At 46.6% G+C, this 24,926-nt stretch overlaps 1 protein-coding gene across 1 annotated transcript in view; it reads left to right on the top strand.

Moving 5' to 3' along the window:
• The first annotated feature begins 3,067 nt into the window (after positions 1-3,067).
• The window catches only part of LOC144161760 (tyrosine-protein phosphatase Lar-like), a 38,736-nt gene continuing 16,877 nt past the window's right edge, over positions 3,068-24,926 (top strand). Inside the window, exons 1-10 of the mRNA XM_077692362.1 lie at positions 3,068-3,119; positions 8,629-8,865; positions 10,358-10,489; positions 12,186-12,350; positions 16,368-16,514; positions 16,596-16,726; positions 17,369-17,555; positions 20,295-20,401; positions 22,265-22,445; positions 24,004-24,100. Of these exons, the coding sequence (XP_077548488.1) occupies positions 3,068-3,119; positions 8,629-8,865; positions 10,358-10,489; positions 12,186-12,350; positions 16,368-16,514; positions 16,596-16,726; positions 17,369-17,555; positions 20,295-20,401; positions 22,265-22,445; positions 24,004-24,100 (1,436 nt within the window). The remainder of the gene's footprint in view (positions 3,120-8,628; positions 8,866-10,357; positions 10,490-12,185; positions 12,351-16,367; positions 16,515-16,595; positions 16,727-17,368; positions 17,556-20,294; positions 20,402-22,264; positions 22,446-24,003; positions 24,101-24,926) is intronic.

Below are 24,926 nucleotides of genomic sequence, written 5' to 3'. Positions count from 1 at the left end.
TGTTTCATACAAAGTTTGTATGCCCAGCTATGTGTCCTGTTGAGTGGTGCGCGTAGAATAGGCATGAGCGTTGCTGCGAAGGAGGTCGGACTGCGAACCGGTGTCGATAAAGTGGACGTTTATTCGTGGCTACATACTAACGAACAAGGCCCTAGGCTCTGTGTCGTCCGGACGATAGGTCCCGTGGACAGCTTCCCTGTGTCGCTGCGGAACGTCGACTCCCCAGTTTCCTTCTCTCTTCTCTTGAGGACTCGAGTCGCGCGCACTGCCAAGGCAGGGCGGTTTCGAGAACCCGACCTTCGGTCTCAGCTGAAGCCCCGATCCGCTGTCCCCCCGAATTCAACGGTGCGCACATGCGTCCCTGCTTTACGATCGGACGCACAGCGGACGCGGTCGAAACACTTGCCTCTGTTCGGCTTTGCCTCCCCTCCCAGTGTTTTTCGAAAGCGGCACGGGTATGCAAGCGCCTCCTAGTTTGTAACGGCCGCAGTGGTCCACAAGATTCCCGTATGCAAAAACGTAGCCTCGGCTGTTGTTTGAAGGCATTTAGGCGCAGAAAATCTGCAAAAAAAGTCTGCAAAAATTTATGTTGCACAATGAGTCCACCCCTGATGTTCATTGCAATTCTTTTAAATCAAAAAGTGTTCTCTCCAGGTGAGTAAAAGGGATACTCTGTTTCAGTGGATGAGCTGATCATAGAATGAAGGTAGGTACGTAGTATGTTGTTCGATGTGCGGCAACCACCGTGCTGAGTAGTCAGCATAAGACTGATAGCAACGTAAGTTCACTTGCAAATTTTTCAAATACTGAAGCACTGGGAGCAGCCACTCGGCGCAATGATTTTATTATTTATTTGCTCAAAATAAGGCGTCTTTAAAACGCGCCCAGCAGGTAAGCACACTGACTTTTGAACAACATAGGTATAGTTTAGGTCACACATAGTTTTTCTTTATTGAGAAGACAGGTACATCTTTGACTACTGTGCGGCTTTTATGCCATTTGCCTGCAGGTGTCTTCAAGCTAGTCTGGCCTGTTGGTTATAACGGAGCCTCCTCCGGAGCATTTGTGTGCACTGTGCAAGGAAGTGTCCTGTCCTCTGCAACATCCGTGGCCATGCCCATAATGCGTGAGTTGGTTCTGCTGAAGACTCTCACTGTGGCTACTGTGACACTAACTCGCAGAAGGATTATTTTAAAGGAAAAAATGCAAAAGCAACTTTTATAATCAACAATAGGCCTGTTCGATTTTCCACTTCTGGCTGCCCCGCGCTCCCTGCGGGCTGCCATAAGAGCCGGTCGTTCGTCTTTCTAGGGCAGCTGTATACGTCCTTTCTGGTGGCACCAGATCGTCTTTGATTTCCTCTGGTCAAGCAATCCCTGGCTAACTGCGGGCTGCCAGAACCGCCAGGATGTTTGTGGTCTGGGGGCAAGCTGGCTCCAGTCTGGAAGCTAGCAGACGACAAAAAGAGATTGACTTGGGTCATGCAGCCAGTTTCAGCACAACATAGGAGAGTTATTTGATTCTTTGGGGTATTAATGTTTAAAGTTCCTTTAACTAATGCGCAGCTTTACCTAGCGCGCACATTTCGCTTTATTAAAACAGCTTTTGACACAGCATATTGTCGTTGCAACACGTGGCCTTCTGTTTTTTTTTTCGTCCGGAAAGGTCGATAAAAGACGACAGCTTGCCACATCGGCTTACGTTCATTTTCGATTGAGCTTGCATTAAAGATGGCAAGTATTTTTCCCCTCGTAGATGAGAGCAGCGTTCCAAAGTTAGTCGGAAACATACGTTTTTGTTTGCTAAGGTAAGTGTTTTTGCTTGAACATAAGGTGTCCGTACGTGAAGACAAATGTTTTCGTTTGTGCGCCCGCAAGCGGTGCCAGCTGCTTCTCAAAAAACGGCATCATAAAGTGCAACGTAGGAACTTTAACTTTGGTTGGAGGCTTGCATATTCTCAAGTGACGCGCATAATTATCCAACCAACATCCCGGGAAAAGATTCAAACAACGCAAAACGTGCGGGATGTTCCAGAGAAAAAAATAATGACGTCTTCTCAAGGATCGTGATGATTTCGCAGGTCGGAAAGGGATGGGTGTCCATAGGTAGCAAAGGGCTGCCGAACTGAGTCAGTGTCACTGCGTCATGCTCGCGTTTAGCTTCGGGAAGAGGCCCGTCTTATCGCGTGCGGCGTCGAAAAGTAGACGACTAAAGAAGCAGCACATTTTGTGAAGTGGACCGTAGCCGCTGACAGTAAAAAAGGTTGCTGCCAAGAATTGACATGGGAGCTTGTTTCCGGGTTAAAAGTTCATGATCATGGGTGTAAGAAAAAAAAACACTTTTTTTGTAAAGAAAGTTGAGACAAACGCAAAAGCTAACAGTGCATCCAACCTCTGCTGAAAGTGTGTCCAATCGATCGTAAAACCTTCAAAGACCAAAATAGCAAAAGAAGAACGAACCCAATTGACAGTTTTTCGTGCACAGAGTAAACGCATGTATATGCACTTCCAGCCCGGAGGGCACGTACAGGCCCACGGTATGACCTCACCGTTTTGTGCAGTTGTCAAAACACTGCCAGGGCCGATGGAGGCATTGCTTCGACCACCCCGCCGCCAGAGATGAGCGGCTGAGCTGCCTGAAGGCGTTCAGGCCTACCATTGCAGCGGAAATTTCATGATCGCTTTCACTGGAAGTCCTGATCGCGACTTCTATTGTGATTCTGGACTATAATTTCGGCGCATTTCGGGCGTGTGGAACTTTATTTTGGTAAGAGTGCCTTTCTGGGCAGCGGTTTGTGCACATAAGAGAAAGCCCCGGCGATTTTTCGTTATTCAGTGGCAACTAAGACTTACCACAGTGCCGATAACTAGACGAGGGCGCTTGGAGATGGAACAAACAAATCTATATTCTTGAGATAACACATCACACATGAAAATACTGAAGACTAGAGAATAAATTACACCCGATAGTAGATTACAACTCAAAGTTCCGTCAAATGTACATAACACAGAGAAATACCAGTTCTAAAGAAAATATACAGGCAAGTCCCCACCAAATGTTCAGGCCGATGACGCACTGTCCGCAGGGCATCGTGGGTTCTAGCGACTATGTGAAGCACGGTGCGACGGGGCTATGATGACGCCGTCGCGCATGCCGGAACGTCGATGATAAAAACGTACCGTTGTCCTTGTAGACAACGGTCAGGTCGGCACCAGCTCATTACCGGGCGCCAGGTCACAGCAGGGAGTGGGCGGCAGGCAAACAACTAGGAGGTACACGACGGGCAGGTACACGACGGGCAGCAGGCAGCTAGCTGGTCATTGAAGGGCGGAGCACGCCAGAGTTGCGCGCCTTCCCGAATCAGGAGGCTCGCCTCGGCCCCAAGATGCAAAGGTCCCCGCTAGACGCTTCTTGAGCTCGAGTCACCAAAATCCGACGAGCTTTGAACCTTCCACCTGGACGTCGCGCTCCGCGACCCTGCTCCGTCCACTCCTCCGGAAATTTTCCCACCGTTCCGGCATGGCCTCCCTGCTCCTTGCTTGTGGTCTTTTCCCATTGGCCCACGTCCTCCCCTCATGGGGCTTTCTGCTTTTTTTCCCCTGCGCTACCACACTGAGGGCAATCCTGCAGCCCACATTAGAGCCACGAGCACTCTGTCGGCATGTTCCAGCCACGTTGTCGTCGTCGTCGTCGTCACGAGTGCCACACCTCACATGTGCCCCCCCTTAGTAGAGTTTTTTTCTAATAAAAAAACTGCACACGAAGGCGAACAAAACACTTCTGGGTGGTGCTACCGGCAGATCCACTTCACAGGACTTCACCCGAAGAGCGTCATCACGCTCACACAGTTATGCCTGTAGCTCTGGCTCTGTGCACGGCCGCTGGATGAAAGGAACCTTGCGTGCGCTCTCATGTAGTGGTCGTGCTACGTGCATCAGCTCGTGAACTCACCAGAGCTCAGTCACCCCCCACCAGGCCACGTGTGAGAAGGGGCGTCACAGGTTTCTGACGGGCGTTGGAGGCACACGGCTAAGGCACTTTGTTTCCGACCACGGAGTGATGTCATACTGATGTCCATTTTCTGCACGCTCCTTCGTGTGCTGTTCCGTCGGTGCAATAGGTCACATTTTAGCCAGGGTATTCTTGTTTAAATACCCCTTGACGCATTACTTGAACTACCTACTCTTCTGAACAAAATACCCAACCTTCAGCATGCCATATACGCCGACGACATTACTTTCTGGACTACCTCTGGTTCCAGTGGAGAACATCAAGACGCCCTCCAAAAAGCTGTAGACACCACCGTCGACTACCTACGTCCCAGGGGCCTGACCTGTGAACCTGCCAAATCAGCCCTTCTCATCCTGCGGGCCCGATCACGTGGCCACCCTCCTCCTCCCACACCTGATCCTGAAGTGTCGATTCAAGGAGAACGTATCCCCTCGGTGACCACCCTCCGCGTCCTCGGCGTCCCCTTCCATCGGGACGGCACGGGTACAACGCTCCTTCCGCAATTCCAGACATCCTTTACTCGCCTAACCCATCTTATCCGCAGAATCCGCAGCCGACATCACGGCCTCACAGAATGGGAAATTTGTCGTCTGGTCCAAGCTCTCCTGATCAGCAAAATCACCTATGCCACACCGTACCTCAATCTTCGACCACGACAAACCGCTAAAATTGAAGCCCTCATTTTTAAAGCATACAAAACAGCTCTTGGCCTCCTCATTTACACCTCTACGGACAAACTGCTCAAGCTGGGCATACACAACGTCCTTGGAGAGCTTGTGGAGGCGCACCGAAACTCCTAACTTCAACGCCTCAGCTTCACGCCAACTGGCCATTCCGTTCTCCGCACGCTCGGCTACCCTACACCGCTAAATCAAGACCGTCCACAACGCCTCCCAACTACCATCAAGCTCCGTATCCACGTTTCCCCCATACCGCGCCATATGCATCGCACCTTCAACCGAGGCCGTCGGGAAGCGCGGGTCCGCTGTCTCATGAAGAAGCTAGCGGATGACCCCCAGGTCCGTTATACTGACGTCGCCTATGACTCCTATGCTCCACGCACAACTTTGGTCACCCTAAATCACGCTGGCCGAATCTCCACGGCTGTCACCACGCACACCAACCAAATAAAGACGGCAGAAGCACTTGCAATCGCCTTCGCAGCCACCACCCACGCCAAGCATCCGCACATCACTGTAGTCTCCGACTCACAGTAGGCATGCCGCCTCTACCAGGCAGGTCTAGCCCCACCCCAGGCCATTCCACTCCTCCAGCGTCTACCTGATGAGACCACCATTACGATCGTCTGGACTCCCGGACACTCCGGCCTTCCGGGGAATGAAGCGGCCTACGCCGCCGCCTAAGCTCTGCACTTCCGGGCATTGTCCACCGATGGTCAAGTGATCCCATCACCCCGCACGAACAACCACGACCTCCTCCAAATTCCTCTTGACAACATGTACAATGCCCTTCTGTCCCACTACACCCTTACCCGCCGAGTTTACCCCCCTCCACACTACTCCCTAACCAACAAGCAAGCCATAATCTATCGTCGCCTTCAGACCGGTACCTTTTACAACCACGTCATCCTCCACCAGATCGCACCCACTATCTACTCCCGTCAATGCCAACACTGCGACACCCCACTCACCACTTTCCACCTCGTATACTCCTGTCCCCACTCCCCTAACCCACCCCCCTTCCCCACCCTGGAGCAGTGGGAGACTGAGCTGACCAGTCCGGACCCGGCCCGCCAGAGGGCCTTGGTTTCTCGGGCCATTGAGTCGGCCCGGTCGAGAGGCATCCTGGACTAGGGACGCTTCACCACCACCCTTTTCCCTTTCCCTTTTGCTCCAATAAACGTTTACTACTACTACTACTACTACTACTACTACTACTACTACCCCTTTATGGTACCTTGTAGGGGAGCGCAGATAACTCAATGGAGGGATCATAAAAAATGCGAGGGAAAAAATGGATTAAACTAGCACAGGATAGGAACCAAAAAAAGTCTATTGGAAAGGCCTTTGTCATGCAGTCGATGCATCAATAGGCTAATGACAATGACGATACGCTGTTATGTCTGGATGGGAGCTTCCGAGCATCGAACCTCGTTATAACAAAGTAGCATCGGGACAGCCAATTAGTTCGTTATAGCCGGTGTCCGTTATAACAGTAGATGTGAAAATCGCCTATAACAACTCGACAATCTGGCTTGCGCAAAAAAACTTGATACCAAAATGCATTTTTTGTAGCTTCGAACCCACTATACACCGGGTAACCCTTACCTTTCTCCTTGCAGCAATTCGAGCTCAATGAACTGGAACATGAGTACGTGACATTACAACAGAATAGAGTTCACTTCAGCAAACAGGAATGCGTCATTATTTATTTGATGAAGGATGTGATCTTTGTTCGGTGGATACTCACAGCACTGAGCAGGATGAAGCTTGCCACAGTGTCCACGAACAAAAGGGCCTTTATGCAGTTTTGGACTACGGGGTGGTTTTACAATTAGCTTCTCAGCTTCCTGGTCAATTATTTCTTTGTTTTATCTGATATCGCTCGGCTCTTATGCTTTCAGTTTTGTTATAAAAGAATAAGTTTCGTTGAAATAAAGCGTGACCAACCAAAGTCTGTTTTTAGTTTGCTATAGCCAATAATTCGCTACATCAGTGTTCGTTATAGCGATGTTCAACTGTATGCACGTTGGTGGCACCCTTTCCTCTTTTGTTTCCTAATTTTGTGTGTTTGGCAAACGTTTAGGAAATGAACTTGTAACTTACGTGGTCATATTATCATTAAAATCTATGCCTGACTGCTGTGGCTGCCATGCAGAGCTTATGCAGAGCGACAGCAAATCTTACCTTCAGTTCTTGTTTCTTCAAGACTGACATTCCTGGCTCGTATCATCTGCTCTGAGTCCATTTGTTTGAGTTTCTTATATCATAATAATTTATCTAAGAAGCCAGGCTAACACCATTTATTTAACGAATGATAAGACCTTCATTTCTAGTAATAACTTTATTTGCTTTGTGTTGTCATGCCGCCAGCGTTTATGTTTTTCCCAGTTTTAATAATGTGAAAAAGTGCATGTCTCGCATGGGGAAGCAGCAAAGTACCGAGGAAATCTTCAACGTTTAGAACTGCATGAATCCTTAACCACTTGTCTACTGTGACCTAGAATCCATTGGTTCACAGGGTTGCAGTGTAATTGTTGTTTCTTCTCAGGTGTGATAAGTGGTGGCAGCAAAGCTTGAAGCAGTAAAGCAATGATAAGGCACTGAATACTTTATTGCCATCAATTCTTTCACCAGCAACTGCAGGCTTTCGAAAAATAACTTTTCTTGCAGCAGAGCTGTGATGTAAAAATATATATGCTGATTGGCACGGAAAAAACAGACAATGGTGTTGTTATAAACAGTTTCACTCTTGAATATGATCTGAAAGTACATTTATTAGCGAGAGGCAAAGGATATACTTATTGTTTCAGTATGCATTGTGGGATTCTACATTTCACACACTAGTAATTTCCCACCCCGCAGCCATCCGCGCTCAGCAAACATGCCTTGCGAGCGCCGGCTGCGGACGGGTCCGTTGTTTGCGGAGACAGACAAAGGCAGGAGGCGGGGAGGGCAAAACACCAATGGCAGCATTGATTGCAAAGTGCGAATCAAATGCACTGCATACAGACTGATCGTAAGCCATAACGGTAACACTGTGAGCGAGGCAATAAACAACGCTAGAGATCGAGATGGTTCGACTCACTGATGGCATACCGGAGCAGCGGAGCGCGGCGGAGTGCGAGCGCGGTTGCAGTCTCCTAGCTCGTCCGAACGCGTCCCATTGTGGCGCGTTCCCCAGGTCAGGACAAGCGCGCCGGAACGTCCGCGCGCTACCGGATCCCCAAGACAAGAGAGTGTCCTCTCGTCATACGACAACCCACCAGACCTCGCCTTTTGGTGGCGCTAGTATCGAGGAAGAACTGGTTCTCGGGTAAGGCAGAGGGGAAAAGGGTCAACACCTCTACCAGGGCGACAACAAACCGTCCGGTCGCTGGCGCCCTCCCGTATCGTTCCCGTCGCGTGAGCGAGGCGCGTTGTGCGCCGGCCGCGATGGGAATCTAGCCAGAAAGGGGTTCGTGTGAAAGTCGCGATCCCCACAGCATATATGCATTAAGAGACGCAGACATGCAGACAGACACAGAAGCACATGTGAGATGTCTGGGCAATCCTTGGTCAGAAGCATTTGTGGATGGCTTAGAATGTGGTGTCTCAAGAGAGGCTCTACATCTGTAGTCTAGGCATTTATAATCACGCTGCTGTCAAGCCTTGCAATGTTTTTGTCATTTTGCATACAGTCTGCAGCGCAGGGTGATTTCTGAACTATTTCCCTTTTGGCAAATCTTGCTTCAGAAGCTGCAAAAAGCCAATGTTGCTCTCCACAAGCCCATGACTGCTTCTATCCACCCTGACCATAAACAGTATGGCTATATGTTCCTCCATCCCTGAGCAACCACTTCTAAAAAAAAAAACAGCCAGCATTGTTACAGAGCAAACAGCAAAGTTTTTCTGGACTTGTTCTTTCTTCATGGTGCGGTGCGTGTGTTTGTTCCAGTGAATTCCCCAGACGCCTTGAGCCAGACTATCAACTTGTACGAGACGGCCCAAGTGAAGAACGCAAACGGTGATAGCGTCACCTGGTTCAAGGGTGGCGTGAACCTCGGACGGCCAGTCGTGAAGAACAAGAACTCGGAGGTGGAAGTCTCCCGTGCCACGCTGGGTGACGGTGGCCTGTATATGTTTCGACCAACGGGTGCTGATTTCGAGCAAGTGTCCAGGCTCATTGTGCGGGGTGAGTTGTGCTTCTGTAAAAAGTGATGACAGGAATCTAGCATTGCTTATTTGTTGACTCAGTGACTGAGCTGTTTCATTGCGAAGTAGCAAAGCTCAATGATGTGGCCTTGGAGGCACCAGGACATGGCGGAAATTTTTCTGAAACAGCGGAAACATGCACATTAAGAGTCTTAAAAAAACAGAGAACTGATTTTTGTAAGGCATGTGGTGTCTATCTCAAATGAAAGGGCATCACTTGAAACACCTTGAATAGAAGGTTTTCCTTATAGGGCCCCACATCTGAAAGGCGAACCATCCTTAAGTATCCTGCTTAAAGAAATGCTAGCAACCATGACTGTGAGCTGCCAAACATACTTTTAACTGTACGAGAGATGAAAAAGATGTATTTGAAAACCCCAGCTAAAAGCCATGATAAGATGTAGTCTTTCCTATTCCTTCATGCAGTTTCTGAATCGCTCACGCATTGAAATGGACGGAGTCGTTTGTATGCGTACAGTAGTGCCATGGTTATACGCAACATGACACGACCTTTCAGACTTCAGAAAGTTCAATGCCAGACTGAAATAATTTCCGCCAGTTTATTTAGAAATTTCCTGTGGCTACCCAATATATAAAACGCTGGCTTTCATGTGAGCTAGAGGATATGCATTCCACAAATATTGGTTGTCTGTCCCTTTTATACAGGCTGGAGAATTTTCGCGGACTGGCTGCAGTAGAGATGCTACAGCTATAAAATTTCTAATACTTTGCGTTCAATGCAGCAGGGAACGAATGGGTAGCAGTGAACAACTAGCTCCCGCTCCAATCCACTTGCTCTGGAACTTATTGAGTCATGGCTTATTTCTGGAGATACTCCATGAGCAAGAAAATTTAACACAAAAGTGTTTTATGCCCGGTTACACCAAGATCTTACTGATGTCATATCCGTTACGGAAGTGGCGGGGTCAGAAAAACTGCCATTGATGCTGCGGTGCCCGGATTTAATCCCGGGCCCTCTCGTCGCCACGCGAGGTACGTGGCGCTCTACCGATTGTGCTATGAGCAGAGACTTGAGCAGCTCTACATACGCGCCTTATGCCCTTCCCTATCCCTCATTCAGATGGTGCTGCCGTCTAGGAGAGACGAAGCGAAGTAGCGCATAGCGGTAAAGAGCGCCGACAGTTGGCGTCTCGATGCCAGCGCCTTCGTGTACGGGGGACGCGCGTGAATTGAGGCACCTTCCCCTGTGGCGTCGTTCCTATGACCGTTGTGTTTCAAGCTGATGTCTCTGTGCATGCCATTTTCGGTTTTGTTGTCCTGGAATAAACCGGCTATTTTTTTGTTTCTTACGTGCCGTCATAACTTCGTCTGGCGGGATCAGGTTCGCGAAGGAACACATATATGTAGTATATGTAGGAAATGTAGTTTACTCACTGATTGTTGCGCAGGCTTGTAGTTTGTGGCCAATGCAGGTGAAATGTCTCGGCTACTACCTTTTCGTACCCTTTCAGCATGTGAAGATGGAAAGTATGGTCATGAGTGCGCGGAGATTTGTCCCCCATGCCTAAATGGGGGAGTGTGCCATGACATCACCGGTGTGTGCATCTGCCCTCCAGGGTTTAGTGGCCAGCATTGTGAATCATGTGAGTGAAGTTTTCTCCATTTACAACGTCATTGAGGTTTGACCAGGAGTGATGGAAAAATTTTGCACCTCTGGCAGATGCAGGGTCATGCAAATTTTGATGAAGGTACAACCCTTCAGTGACGTTGGCTCCGCGCTGCTGGATGACACTTTGACCGCGGGCTTTTGATACTCATAAACTTGTATACAGGATACATGAGTTTTTTCGGTGGTTGAATTGCTGCTAGTAGAAACACAGTATAAAAACATAATTTTTCTCACAATTCTACGTACTCGTTGCCCTGAACACCTGCAAGAGGCCCCAACTGTCTAAAGGTGGCTCTATGACTTTATCCCGATTTCACAATGCTCTTAACAGAAACTAATTATCTAAATGTCTGTTGCATTAACTTTGGTCCCACATTGGATGAAGGCAGCAGTATGAATAATGCGGGGACTGCATTGTTTGTGGGAAAGACCCTTGCATGCACTTTGGGTAGAGGACAATTGTTCACTGCTGCTTGCATACCTCTTGGAAGTTCAAATGAGCCGATGAACTTATAAAAAACACTTGACGCACTCTGAGAGCTCCACTCATTGTTGGTGATCATGAGCCAGGCGTTAAATTGATACATGCGAGGATCTGCTTTGACTTGAACGTGTTGTGGTGGCGTGAAGTGGAATAGAAACTTCCATTGACGATTTCCATCATACCCACATGAGCTGTACAACTCCAAACATATCATATTCAAATTCAGCCTGCGGGGGATCTGCAGCCACAGTCTGATTGCCTTCGGTTACTGTATAAACGACTGTGATTGATGACATACCGCTGCTCAAGACCATACACCTAAGAGATGATATGCGAAGCAGCACGCCACACGCGCTTTCGCCGACACCGCTCTGGTGAGCTCCCGGGGGCGTCTCTCCAGGGCGGTAAATAGTGCGTCAGTAGAAGAGGATATGTTGCGACCGCGATCTCCACTTGCACTAGTTGTACTCGGGAAGTCAGGAGTGTAGATGTATTGTTGGTACTCCCCTAAATAAACTGCCAGCCAGAATTACGGCTGTGCGAATATTACAATTACCATAGAAAGGGCAAGAATTGCGGTATGGAAAACAGCAATTTAAACATTACAAATGAGCAAAATTTCCAGTGAAGACCGACATTACAAAGTGAACAGGAGGAGGAGATAAATTTGCGTCCGCTGCTACAATTTAAATTTTCTAGTGGGTAGGAGGTGGGATTCTTCCTCAAGCGCACCACGTATGCTCAGTAGATATGGTATTGCACTGGTGAACCCAAGGACGCGGGTTCAACGCCTGTCGCGGTGGCCACATTTCATTTGTAGGCCGAGACCAAGAACGCCTGCGCTTTGAGCTTTCTAAGCCCCAATAAGATATCCAGGTGGTCAAAATTACTTGGAGCCCCCTACTGCAATGCCTCTCATAGCTAAGGTGCAGCTTTCGCACGTTACCCCCACCCCCCTCCCTATATTTAAAAAAGAAGGTAGATTTTTACCATCTTGTGTCCGCACCAAACGTCAGCAGTTGATAATATGTCAAAAAATTTACACTGCATTTTCCTTCGGTAGTCTCTGAAGTATTGAGCGAGGCATTGATGAACCAGCAAATTTTTAAAATTTGGTCTCATCCTAAAAGATACATTTCAAGAAGCCTTGTGAGTGAAGTGCTGCGCTGTTGTCCTTGCCTCGCAGCCTGCAAGCCTTACCACTTTGGTCAGAACTGCAACCACAACTGCACGGAGGTACAATCCCTAGCCGAAGGCAGCGACCCCAAATGTGCAGGCCTGCTCTTCTGCCTCCCTGATCCCTATGGCTGCTCCTGCTACCCTGGCTTCTATGGCATCGACTGCACCACGCGTGAGTGCATAGACTTCATGAGGAGCTGTTCTGAGGCCTCCACTAGATCATTACTATAATACCAGGAGCTATAGCATACCAGCAAAACCTTACTAGGAACATTTTTTATGAGAACACAAAAGTTTAGTCCATAGTCCATTCTAAAGATTGTCACATCAGAATAACAAATCGGGTCATTTTAATACCAACTTAGAATAATTAAAGGGGCCATGCAGGCAAAACACAAGTTTAGTTCATTCGAAAGATTGCCTCAGAATCATACTTACACTATTCTTGACGTAAACTTCACACAAATAAGCTATATAATGAGGAAAAAAGGAAGTGGCCATGCGACCCACTAGCTCATTTCCCGTAACAGAACCTATGATCTCGTATGTGCCAGCTCTGAGATTGGCTGAGGCCGGCAAAAGCAAACGCAATTTAAGCAGGGCTTATAAGTTTTACGAACGAGCTATTTGGACTTAAATTTAGGGCACATTCTTTATATACCCACAACACTGGCGGGGTAAACAGTGGAAGTTACGAAAGCACACGTAAACATAGAAGTACCGATGGGTACTGCTCTTGTTACTGCGTGCACTATGTTTGTTTTAGCTGTACAGCAGTCCGCCGCTTTGGAGTTAGTTGTCTTACGCGACAATGGCCGATTGGAGCGAACCACGGTGTCTTACGGGACTCTGTCCAGGATACCCCATGTTTCAGGAAACGAATATTTTCTCCAATAACAAAAACAAGCCACATGCAAATACGGTCAAAAACGAAGGAAACGCAGAAAATGGCCCGCTGCAGTATGATGCCGCCAGCGCCGTCTAGGTTGACTAACGGTGAACAAAGTCTCCGCTTCACACAAAGTTTAGCTTGAAGACCCGTTGTGATAATATCATTGCAGACGTCGTTAAGACACACGATTCGGCGAGATAATCAAAAGTTTAACCTAAATCGATTAATTTCTCAGTGAATACGGCATCGCTTGCTTTCGGACAAACGCTGGGGCACTACAAAACACGAAATCTTTCGAATAAAACAACCTTGTATTTTGTCTGCATGGCCTCTTTAAGGCAACAATAAGGAATATGGGTGAAAGGGTGGCAACTCACCTGCCACTTTTTTAACACTTTCTTATAAAAACCGGGAAGCCGTTGCATGACACCACCATCGCTTCAGCGAGCAGCTCCGCCCGTGGCGAACCGCTCGTGAGTGGAATGCCGGTGGCGGTCAACGCAACATTGTTGTGCATGGCTTTCTGTCGTTCTGCTGCGCTGCGGCTTGCAAAGTGAAGATAACCACAAGGACTTTTTCAGACTGGTAAATTTTGCGCGTGCAGGGAACCTTTACGAGGTATGTCATGTGTGTGATTTACGCCCACACTCAGTAATTACAAATAGCAGACGGCGCTCAATGCACCAAGCTGGAAGTCAAGCTGGAAGTGAAAGACCATTCCTTCGTGGAAATATTTCTTGTCTGCATGCAGTTTGGCGTATCGAGGAAAACAGTGCAGTTAAAGCTCCTACAAAGCCGGTGTGTCTAGCCGATCCAGGAATGCTGCGGCGCTTGCCTTAGGCAGTTGATGACGAAACGTTGTCGGGCACAAGCGAAAGACAAAGTTGGGGGAACCTTTTAAAATTTACCTCAATACTGAAATTGTGATGAATGGCGCTTCTGCAACTTCATTAACTTCGGTAGAAACTTTCTTAATTTAACAGAACTACGGTTACTACAGCCATCGGGAATTGTTTACAGAATAAATACCGCATGTGCAGTAGAACGTCATTGCCCGTCGTGGAAAAGCATTGCTTTACAAGTCTTGCATTGGTTGCTGGCTAGTTGGTGGCTAGTCAAAAAACAATAGCCGCGTGAGGAAAAGACGAGAGACAGGAGGGTGCCAAAAGCCTGCCCTCAGTTTCACAACTGAATGCTACGGTGGAGTTTTACAAGCTGCCACGTATGCTTCAAAAATCGTGCACTGCTCCGTCTAACGGCGATAATGGTTTATCGCAAAGCTTTCTCGTATGGGTTTTGGATATAAACTGTTACTAGTTGAGCTTTGAATTTGACCAGCACGCAGTTTGGTCTTTTTATTGCAGCGTCTTTGACTCTCACCCCTTCCCATTCTATTTTGCACGAAAAGAGCTTCGCGTTCGATTGCCTTCGTTAGACGGAAGGCTGGATGATTTTTCTGTTTAATTTTGCACTTCCATGCACGCCTCTGCAAAGCCTAACTGCTTTCAGCGTATCAGAAATGCCTCTGTGCTGGAGGACTCGGGCTGATACCTCTTTTTGAGGCAACTTGTCGCGCGTTTTTGGTTTCTTCGTAAGGCATTACGCGACTTGTTAAGTGCTCGGTAGAGAATACTTTCACGTCAAAAACCCAAGCTCACGTTAACATTGCCACATTTTTTAAGCATCGGTGCCAGCCGTTATTACACGCAGGTGGTAAAATGGTAAGCGGAGGGGGAATGGTTTGTAGCTTGGGCTGTTGGGTGGTTGGAAAGCTTTGGCTCATGATAAAATGACCACTACAAATGTGGGAGTTCCGCTTCGGCTCTCAGGCTCCCAAGCTATCACAGTGTCACTCACCAAAACCGAAGTCACAAAGGTCACGATTACAGAAAGAAAGTGTAAACTGCCGTGACGTTTGGACGGCCATACGGTAATTAATCGATCTCGTACGTAAGTGCATTTCTTTTCAAAGCACACGTATCGAGGTATCCCATCATTAAGGTTGGAGTGGAAACAGTAGTCATTGAAGCAAGCGAAGATAATTTGAAGGGGTAGAAAAATAATATTAATATTTATAGTTTTATTCCTACTCAGATCACGCAGAGCCAGGCTCGGAGCGTTGCTAAAAGCGCTCATGTCACGGTAGCCAATTCCCAAACCTATAAGCGCCCAAAAAGTTTACGTAACTGGTACTGCATTTAAGAAAAAATTCAAAATTATAATAGTAGTTTTATTCGTACTCAGATCGGGTGGAGCCAAGCGTAGATCGCTGCAAAAAGCGCTGATGTCATTGTAACCCGTACGAAACTTTAGAATCGCCCGCCAAGTTTACGAAGCCGCTATTGCATCCAAGAACCAAACACGTGTCTATACTTCGTTTCAACTCCCCCAAAACATTCAAAGCGCCGGCGCAAACACGGCAAAAATAACGCGTGGCTGCGTAGTCCAATGCAACGGCTCATTCCACTAGCGAAGGGAGCGCCGAAGGGTGGCGCCACCCGCTCAACTGCCCGGTCCCTATGGTGCCACGAGTACCAGATTGTGTGAAGCTACTGTCGGTATAAGCACACTATAGGAAAATGTCATTGGAGCTTTGGGTTTTGTTTCACAAATTTTTCTGAGAATGATTGAAGAGTGGAATGCATTACCACAGGCTGTAATCACATCACACTCAATTATCGATTTTAATCGTGGTTGCTTCATCATTGCCTTTGTTAATGCGCCCATTAGCTATTCTCCTGTAACTTCTTTCTTGGTGTTAAAGTGGTCAGTCTCTGTTTTTTTGTATTTTTTTCCTGTGCTGCTAGCACGCTGTTTTGAGCATTCTCTGCACTTATTCTGGATGAATACTTCCCGATTATACACGATTTCTTGTCGATCACGTTTAGCCAGTGTGTTCAAAAATATATCTATGCGTAGGCCTGTAGCTTATTTGTCACTTTAGAAGCCTTGTTAGCCTGTATATTTCTTGTTTTTAGTATATTGCCATGACTCTTCAAATAAATAAAGGCACTTGGTCATTCCACTTGAGTGCTACCATAGAGTTTCGTAGCACGATGAATGCTAACATGTATCATGCGAGTTGAATGTCAGCATGAGACCGAAGACACTGCAAGCACAAAGGCATACAACAGCTGGGTTTACAAGCAAGGCTATACACGCCTCATCTGCTACATCAAGTAGCTTTAACAAGCCCTTGAAATGATGGCGCTGTTAAGGTGCCTGTCTCTTGCAGCTAAGTTTGTCAAGAAAAGGCTTTGGAGTTCTCCTAATGAATAAACTCAATCCACACATTAGCATGCAAGAAGGGGGCGTATGGCGCAAACTGCAAGCTGAGGCGGACGTGCCACTGCCAACTCGACGAGGGTTGCAACCAACATTCTGGAGTGTGTTCGAAGCGAACGTGTAAGGAGGGCTACAGAGACGAGCCGTACTGCGACAAACGTGAGTGCATTTAACTATCAAGAATCCGCTTCTCCAATTTAAGAAGGGCTTTTTTCTTGTCCCTGTTTCCAATCTCTGCAGTTTATCCTGTGCTGCACAGTTTTTCTGCTGTTGCTCTCACTGAATACAGCATTGAAGCAGAGTGGTCCCCATGGTCTTCGAAGGTCGACAGAGGAGAAGGGGAACCTGATGGCTACATAATACAGTTCAAGGTATGGTGGTGGGTGCATGAGGAACATTTTTAGAAGGCTGAAATTTAGAACTGAGAAAATTGTTTTTTTAACACAATTAGGTGTACTAAGAAGATTCTACCGAACTGGGTGGGGGTGGGGATTAAACATACTTGTTTGACAGCTTAAGTTTGCTGCTGAATACCCATAGTAAGTCATCAGCATATGGTGAGGGTACAGTAAGCGATTCATTGGCCCATGAAATATCTCCGTGTAATACATCTTCACAAGTATTATCTTGCGGAACACACTACAGAGGCTGTGCAGTTTTTGATGATCATACCGGATAGTTTGAAATCCCTGTTCTCGGGCCTTTTGGGGTTGGGGAAGAATTTAAAGGCGCCACTGTAGTAGCCACAATTGGTTGCAAATGCAAATTCTTTTGTTATGTAAACGTCTGCACTTAATGAAATTGTGATGAGTTATGAAATGCTTAACCTTTTCAATAAACTAGAGTTACATGCAGCCTTTATGGTTCGTATAGTTGAGTCCCGCAGACCACTCACCCAATTAGAGAACAGACAGGCACATTGCATTGTGAAAGTCAGCCGGGTTTTCAATATATACAGAAAGTTCTTGGGTGGTTCATGCATTATTGATGAATTCTTGAATCCTTTCAATCAGGAACTAGACAGAGTGGAGTGGAACAGGACTGACCTTATCCCAGACCCAGGAAACGGAACGCTCTCGTATGTGATTACTGGCTTGAAACCGAACACGGATTATCAGGTTCAAGTGTTGGTGCACGACACCAGTGGGCACGTCCACTCTCAGACGGCACATACGGAAAGGAAAAAAACCCGGTGTGGAGGTCAGAGCAATCAATTATTCCTTTTTTCATCTCACATGCTGAATAAGGGATGAGCTCAGTGTTAAACAGGAGCAGTTTTATGGCCACCTATGTACAGTCCTCTAACTGTGCTTTGGCAAATGTCATAATACACAGAAGAGACATTTCCTATGTAAGCAGGTTAATTCTAACAAATTTATGTGTCGTATTTGAATTAAAAACCAAGGCCTTCAAACTGTGAACATTTGAAACTGAGAGGCAATATTTTATAGCTGCCTTTATTAAGTGGGACTCAAAGTAGTCTGCAGGGCTTGGCTTCGTGCACCACGGCTGTCATTGTACTAAACCCTGGTATTGCCGGAGCTTGAATACAGTTAATGTACAGCCCACTCGTAACAATGCAAACTCGAAGGGTCCCCAGGATTTTGTCTGAAATATCCGAAGCTTGAATTATAAGAAGTTCTCATGGATATGACTCTGGGAAAGGTGAGAACACACATTATGATTAGGTTTTGGTTTAAATCACATTTTTTGCTACTAAGTGTTTTTAAACCATAAATGCACAAAATAAACAGAAAGAAAAGCATGAGGTCCACAAGCCAAATTCTGTGCGCGTCACTTTCGTATCTGCCGCGTCATTTTCATTTCTTTTTTTGCTGACACGCGACGCGCGAATGCGTGATTGTGCGTTTTTCTTTTTGTTTTTGCGACAGTGGCCCGTGTGGTGTAGACCGCTTCAACAAGTGCAGTCAGTCAACATGTTTGGACTTTTTTGAGGCGTGTTTGTTGTTTTGGTTCCTAAACGTCGCATCATAAAAACGGTAAATAAGGCTAGAAGGTTGAGCAACGTCATGGTCTATACCTTGTGCTTCGTTTCAAACTTTTGTTTACTGGCAACGCGCCTTTTGTTGAACGTTTGAGGGGCCTATTTTTCATTTTTCGACTGTTGTATTTATGTAAGCACGAACGTTTTCTAATAGTTGCGGGAAAGCAGTAGATATTTTCCAATATGGGCACGCAAAAAGTACGACTTAACCGAATGGTGGATTTTGAATCAAGTGGCTTTTAAATACATTGAAAGGATAGCGGAATACCAAAAATTTGAAATTTGTTTGAATTCACTGAAACTACGAATTATCAGAGTTTGAATTATGGCGAGTCGACTGTATTTGCATTTAATGCAAAGAGGTACTTAGTGAGACCATTCCTTCAGTTGGGTTGGCTCGGTGCTTCAGGACAACTTCATATTCCGCTACACCAGGTGTGCTAAGGCAGTTAGTTTATCTAAAAATAGCCATTTCTATGGGCCCTAAGGGTTATAAATTGTGGCATTGACTCCAGGTTTATAAAGGAATACTGGATTTATCTTGAGGGTCGTCCACTGCAGCAGATGCCCCTGACGATATACTGGTAAGGTATCGGCCTTTCTATTTTTTAGAGGCGATGCCCCTTAGCGTCTTGGGCTGTCAGCGTCTCCTGTGGTCATCGTCTCATGTAGTCACGGTACTGAAACACAGGGCACTCGCTTTTCAATGCCTCACGCTAGAACGTAACTCATACGAAAAATTGCGCCCACCTCCCCGCGAGGGGAGCCCTGTGTAGATGCGACGCATTGTGGGGTTCACTTGGTGTTTCCGTTTGATTGATTCTGAAATCGCGTGCAACGTGTCGGGAACGCGTATGATTATTATTGAAGCTCCGTCTCAGCAGCAGATGAATTGTGCCCACCAAAAGATAAATAAGCACGGCATATTATAATAACCAATACGCTGTTCTCAGACAGTCGTATTTAGATGCGAAGCATCTCATGATCGGGGCTCTGTCTCTCCCTCCCTCCTTCTCGTTGTTGTCCGCCGTCCGCACTCTACTGCGCATGCGCATCTCTTCAGCCCCGTCAGCGTTTGGGCTGACGTCAGCGCAGTCCACTATAAAAAGAAATAGTTAGGCGGCCCCGGTTTCGATCCCACGACCCTGACCGCGACGGGAGGTACGTGGCGCTCTTCCCACTGCGCTACAAACCGAGACAGGACAACGCGCTACGAACGCGCCTTATGTCCTTCACTCATTCAAACTACGTCAAGAAGCTGCTGATACAACGAAGGCACGCGAAGCTGAACGTCAACGGAAATGAGGAACTGAAAACTAATGGGAACTTCACTCGATCCCATGCCTGCTTCACATACTACTCAGGATTCCCCTACGGGAAGATGGTGTAATTTTTAAATCAAATCCTCTGATCAGCTCAGCTATAATTTTGTGTTTTGGAACCTACAAAAGTACTAAGTAAAAAAGATTGGAAAACTGCAAAAATAATTGCGACAAGCTTGAAAATAAACGAATGAAACAAAGGCACATGAAAACAACTGCAGGCAGTCATGCGTGAGATATGGGATAAAATGTAACTCATCTATATTGTCATCATTATCAGTCAGCTTGTGCACAGACACTACCCTTTATTCAGTGCATTCATCCTTGTAAAGAGAAGCAGCTATTACGATATGGTATTTGCTTTAAAAAATGGCGAACATTAATCTTTAATACCGTACTGAAAAACATAACTACTACTAGTTTTTTTTTCCTATTGAAACTCATAGTTTTAGAGAGGACATTTCAAATGATCAGTATTTATTAGTGCACTTTGACGCTTCTGGTGTAGTTTTGCCACACTGCGAGAACACTCGCGAGGACTAAAGACGTGATCATATTATATAGGCATTTCTTGTAAAACAAACGTGATTTTTGCCCTGTTCCCATCCTCAGTACCTGGGCCACCGTCTCAGGTTTATCAGGAGGGCCGACAAGAAACTACCGTCGTTGTCGCCTGGAAGGAGCCAAGGCTGTCCAACGGTGTCATTCACGGCTATAAGGTGCGGATTTGAAGACTGACTTGCATGTGCATTCTGCTTAGCCAGCGGGCATCCTAAGAACAAAAAATAAATCTTTTGGACATTGTGCTTGGGTAAAAGAAAGAAGACATTTTTTTTGTGGCAGTAAAACTTAGCTTCTTTCAGCCAACCTGTCAGCTGTTTTATTATGGAACGTAAAAGCTTGATGTAGACGTTTTTGCTAGAAGCTGGTATGCAAGGTTCTGTGGTAAATGCTGTATTAAGATGTTGCTCTAACAAGTTAGAGGAAGCAGTGCGTGCAGAGGATCATTTAACACACTATGGAAGCAAAGGACTGGACCAGTACTTTACACAACATTGGGTTCATGTCAAAGAACCTCAGGGAGTTCAAATCGATCCTCAGTTCTTGAACCTGAGCACACATCACAACCTTGGTGTAACTTCAGCACTTCAAATGCTCAGCTTTCCGGTTTTGTGTAACGCACTGAAATGACCTATTGTAATTGTGAGCTCACTGCCGCATTAGAAGGAGCGGTGTTCAAACTGCGTAACGTAGCATACCATGCATACCACGTGATTGCATTGAAGCATGCGACGTTTCTTATCAATTCCAATTCTTCTGTATGCCGGCATTGGCTAGTAACCTAAACACAACGGGACTGTTTGCATGCAGTCTACGCAGTCTACAGTTAAACCTGGATGTAACGGAGTTGACAAAAGTTCGCAATTTTTTGTTACATCCAGGTTTTTGTTGCATTCAAGTTTCGAGTTACGTATCGTGGGAATGAAGCAGAAAGAAAGCGAAAATGCTAGAAATCAGTGAAGGCGAACTCCACCCTAATGGATGTATTTTATAGCGAAAAACTGCGTAAGTTGCGCCTGCTGCTTTCGCACGAGCTTAGGCACTACACGGCGCTCGAAAGAAGCAAGGCTACCTACCCCCGTATTAGCAAACATAACTCAAGTATCACGTCTGCCGTTTGACACTTTTCAGCGTCTTAACGCGTTCCTCGAAACAAAATTATCTGAACGGGTGCCTTTTGCGAACCTGGTGATTTTTGCGGCACTCAAGATTGTTGAGAGGATGCGGTAGCACTCTTCTCTCTCGCCAGCAGAAAAGGCATTTAAAATTGTGCGCTTTTTATGAAAAGGCACAACTTTTCGTTTTCTAGCAGCAGTAGTTATCACTGACGAAGCGATACCACAGATAGAAGTGTCGACGTGCGACTACACGCCGACAGGACGACCTGGCACCTCAAAACGTAGTCTGGAACCGAAAACGCACTCACATGTGAAGCGCACTGTAGTTAGCGGTGCGGGTAAAAAAAAGAAACGTGAAGGGTAGTTATTCCTGCTACATTATGTGGTGTCAGGCCACGTAGCACTCCGTGTGTCAGGCTACACAAGCAGAACCAGAAGTGATTGCTTCCTTATCCGCGAGATGGTGCTGGACTCTTGGTTCATCATCATCCTCATGACGAGTTTCGTAGTTAGGCTATATTAGGTGTTTTTATTGCTGCTGGTTTCTTACGGTGGTGCTAGAATGCGCTAAATTATTTCATTTACACAGTCGATTTGTGAGTAAAAGTGCAAAAACATGACTGATCAGCTCGCCGACTTCGTTACATCAAGGCTAACTGCGGCATAGAGGTCGCGAGCGTATGGGCTCCTACGGGGGTGCCAATGCGGAATTGAAACACTTCGTTAAATCCAGGAATTCGTTCCATTGATGTTCGTTACGGTCAGGTTTGACTGTATTTGTTGTTAGAATTTTTTGCTATTAACATTCAAAACTGTTCTATTCAAATTTGATCTCAACTGAAATTTTATTGTTTGCATTCCCCTTCTCTACATTCCTTTTTTTGTTGTTTTTTGTCTAAGTAGGTCACTCTGGTTAATCTAAACTCACCGGCGGCGGAAAACGTATCAAAAGTGGGACCAGAAGCAAGAAAGGTGCAATTTGATGGGCTGGAAGCTGGCACAGCGTACGTAGCAGAAGTGTCGGCAAGGACGTCAGCTGGTTACGGCAAGCCAGTGAACATCACAGTTTACACCAGGCCACGTGGTGAGAAGTCTTATTTCCTCCCCGCATGCATCTTCTAGAGAATCATAATGCCACAAAATCGGCCATCATCTGTAGTCATGAGGCATTAAGACTATTACCTGCGAAAAAGCATATGCCCTCACACAGGGCAGGTCAAAAAACTATAAATGTGAAAGTTATACCACAAGTCACTACCGCATATCAGCACTGATTGTGAGGTGACGCTATCATCACTGTATGGGCAGTGTACTGTAGATGAAGAGGCTAAGTCTCTTTCAGCACTACACCTGTAAAGGGGTCATGTTTCATTTGTGACATCTTTATGCTGACATTTAAGTTTGGAGAACCCCAGAAAAGCCACCCCTCAATTTCTTTCCTTCCTCTTGTTATCTGATGGACACAAATACTGCTCTTACACAATGTGGCATAGGAACGTTGCATTCAACATGAGTGATAAGCTTGTTAATCCAAAGGGTGCTAATGCAGAACCTCAAATAAATTTGACTTCGTCTTCGCAAGCCTTGTTCATTTGTTTTTAGGGCACAGCCCTTTGGCGGCCATCTCTGGGCTGAGCTGCGTCATCGTCTAACCGAGTGAACGATGTCAAGAACAACTGGGACCAGTTCGGACCAGCTAGGACCAGCAGCGCCCAGCTGGGAATTCGGCCATGAACCAGCTGGGACCAGCTACCATTTTGTCTAGGCGGAATAGGGAAAATAGCGAGTGAACGATGGCACTACCGAATAGTGAAAGAAAGCAAAGGAGGCGAGTGTCGTGAAAATGGGAGGGGAGGGCGGTTCTCCGTGGCGGCGCGAGCGCTCTCCGAAAGTGCGGTGGGGGAGTAGGGGGGCAGCGTGCTGTGCCCGCACAAGAGGCTCGTCTGCGCGATACTGGCGAAAACGTGAGGGGGGCGTGCGTTCCCTGCCTGAGACACGGGTTGCGGTCCCTTCCTGAGACGCACTGCGCCGCCGACGCAGAGGCTCATCATCGCTGCCGTCGAGAGAACCCACAAATGAGTGCTGTCTCAGCGCACTGCTGCTGCACCCAAATATCGCATTAGATAGCATCGTAATCGCCAGCCAATTTTTTAATCGATGACGAGACACCTAGATATTCTGACATAATTTGCGTTCATGCGAAATGAAATATAATGAGCTCCTGAAGCGGCCATGCTTTAAAGATGTCCAGAAAAGTAGTGTCTCCTGACGCTATCGAGGCCATAGGGTGCCCCCCCCCCACCCCGCACAGCCCGTTTCAAGTGACGTCCTCCCGCCTGAATTTTGTCAGTTCAGTGAGTGTTAACGGAGTCATTTCGCACTTAAAAATAAGTGTAGTGGAGGGGAAGAAGAAACTTTGCAGCAAAATTGTGATATTCCTATCATTCGTGAAAAAGCAACATTAGTGTGAGATATCCTTGATCAATGGTTGCACGAGTTTATTGACCGTGTTCAGAACGTGTTCCGGGACCCCTTTAACAATGCAGAAAGAGTTAAAATGATTGGCATGTAAGCAATTATACGTGTATTCTGTGCACAATAGGGGAGTGGCATCATGCCTACAATGTCCCTCTACCGTGCAGTCCCTGTGATCGAGACAAAGGCCGAGCTGAAGTCTGTCAGTGAGACAGCCATCACGCTGCAGCTGGCAGCACTTGGCGATCAGCCGGATGACATCGAGTAGGTTTCTTTCGGTGTCTATTTTCTTTTTATCAGTTACACGTCACTATATACAAGGCTCGGTGGGTTGGGCGCAAAGGCATGATCAAAGTGTTTTTTTAACCTACTAACTTTGCGACTGCCCGACATTTTGCTTCTGAACCTGCATTAAAAGCAGAAAAATAGAATACATCTTTATTTGCTTGAAGCGTTCCTGCATTTAGCAACAAAGAGAACTGCAATAAATGTGAGCTGTAACTCAAAATGTTATGAGCTGCAAAAATGGAAGTGAAACGCTTTGCATCAATTGCCCAATAAGAGCCTAATCCCTTTCTTGTGTAAAATGGTTTGCTGCACAGACAGCAGCTGCCACTATGTTGCCAACATATTTCATTTGATTCGTGTGAAATTGCTGACAGCAATAAAATGTCTGTGTAAACCACTTAAACACGTGAACTAGGGCGAAAGAATTCTGCTCTGCTTTTTTTCTTTTTCTTTTTTAGTGGAATGTTGTAGATAATGCAAAATCCACTATTGATGAAACTCCTGTCACTTCATTTTCCGGGTAACAGAACACTGCCGGATCCCAAACATGAGGCGGAGATATATAGAAGGATAAGAATGGGGTGGAGTGCATACGACAGATATTCTCAGATAATGACTGGCAGCCTACCATTGTCCCTGAAAAAGAAAGTGTATGACAGCTGCATCTTACCGGTACTCACCTACGGGGCAGAAACTTGGAGGCTCACTAAGAGGGCTCAACTTAAATTGAAGACGACTCAGCGGGAAATGGAGCGGAAAATGATAGGTGTAACATTAAGGGACCAGAAGAGAGCGGAGTACG

Source organism: Haemaphysalis longicornis, unplaced genomic scaffold, assembly GCF_048455015.1.
Source record: "Haemaphysalis longicornis isolate Haplotype H1 unplaced genomic scaffold, Haemaphysalis longicornis Haplotype H1 scaffold_12, whole genome shotgun sequence".
Lineage (NCBI taxonomy): Eukaryota > Metazoa > Arthropoda > Arachnida > Ixodida > Ixodidae > Haemaphysalis > Haemaphysalis longicornis.
The sequence above is the reverse complement of the archived record's forward strand: the minus strand, read 5'-3'. Positions and strand labels throughout refer to the sequence as shown.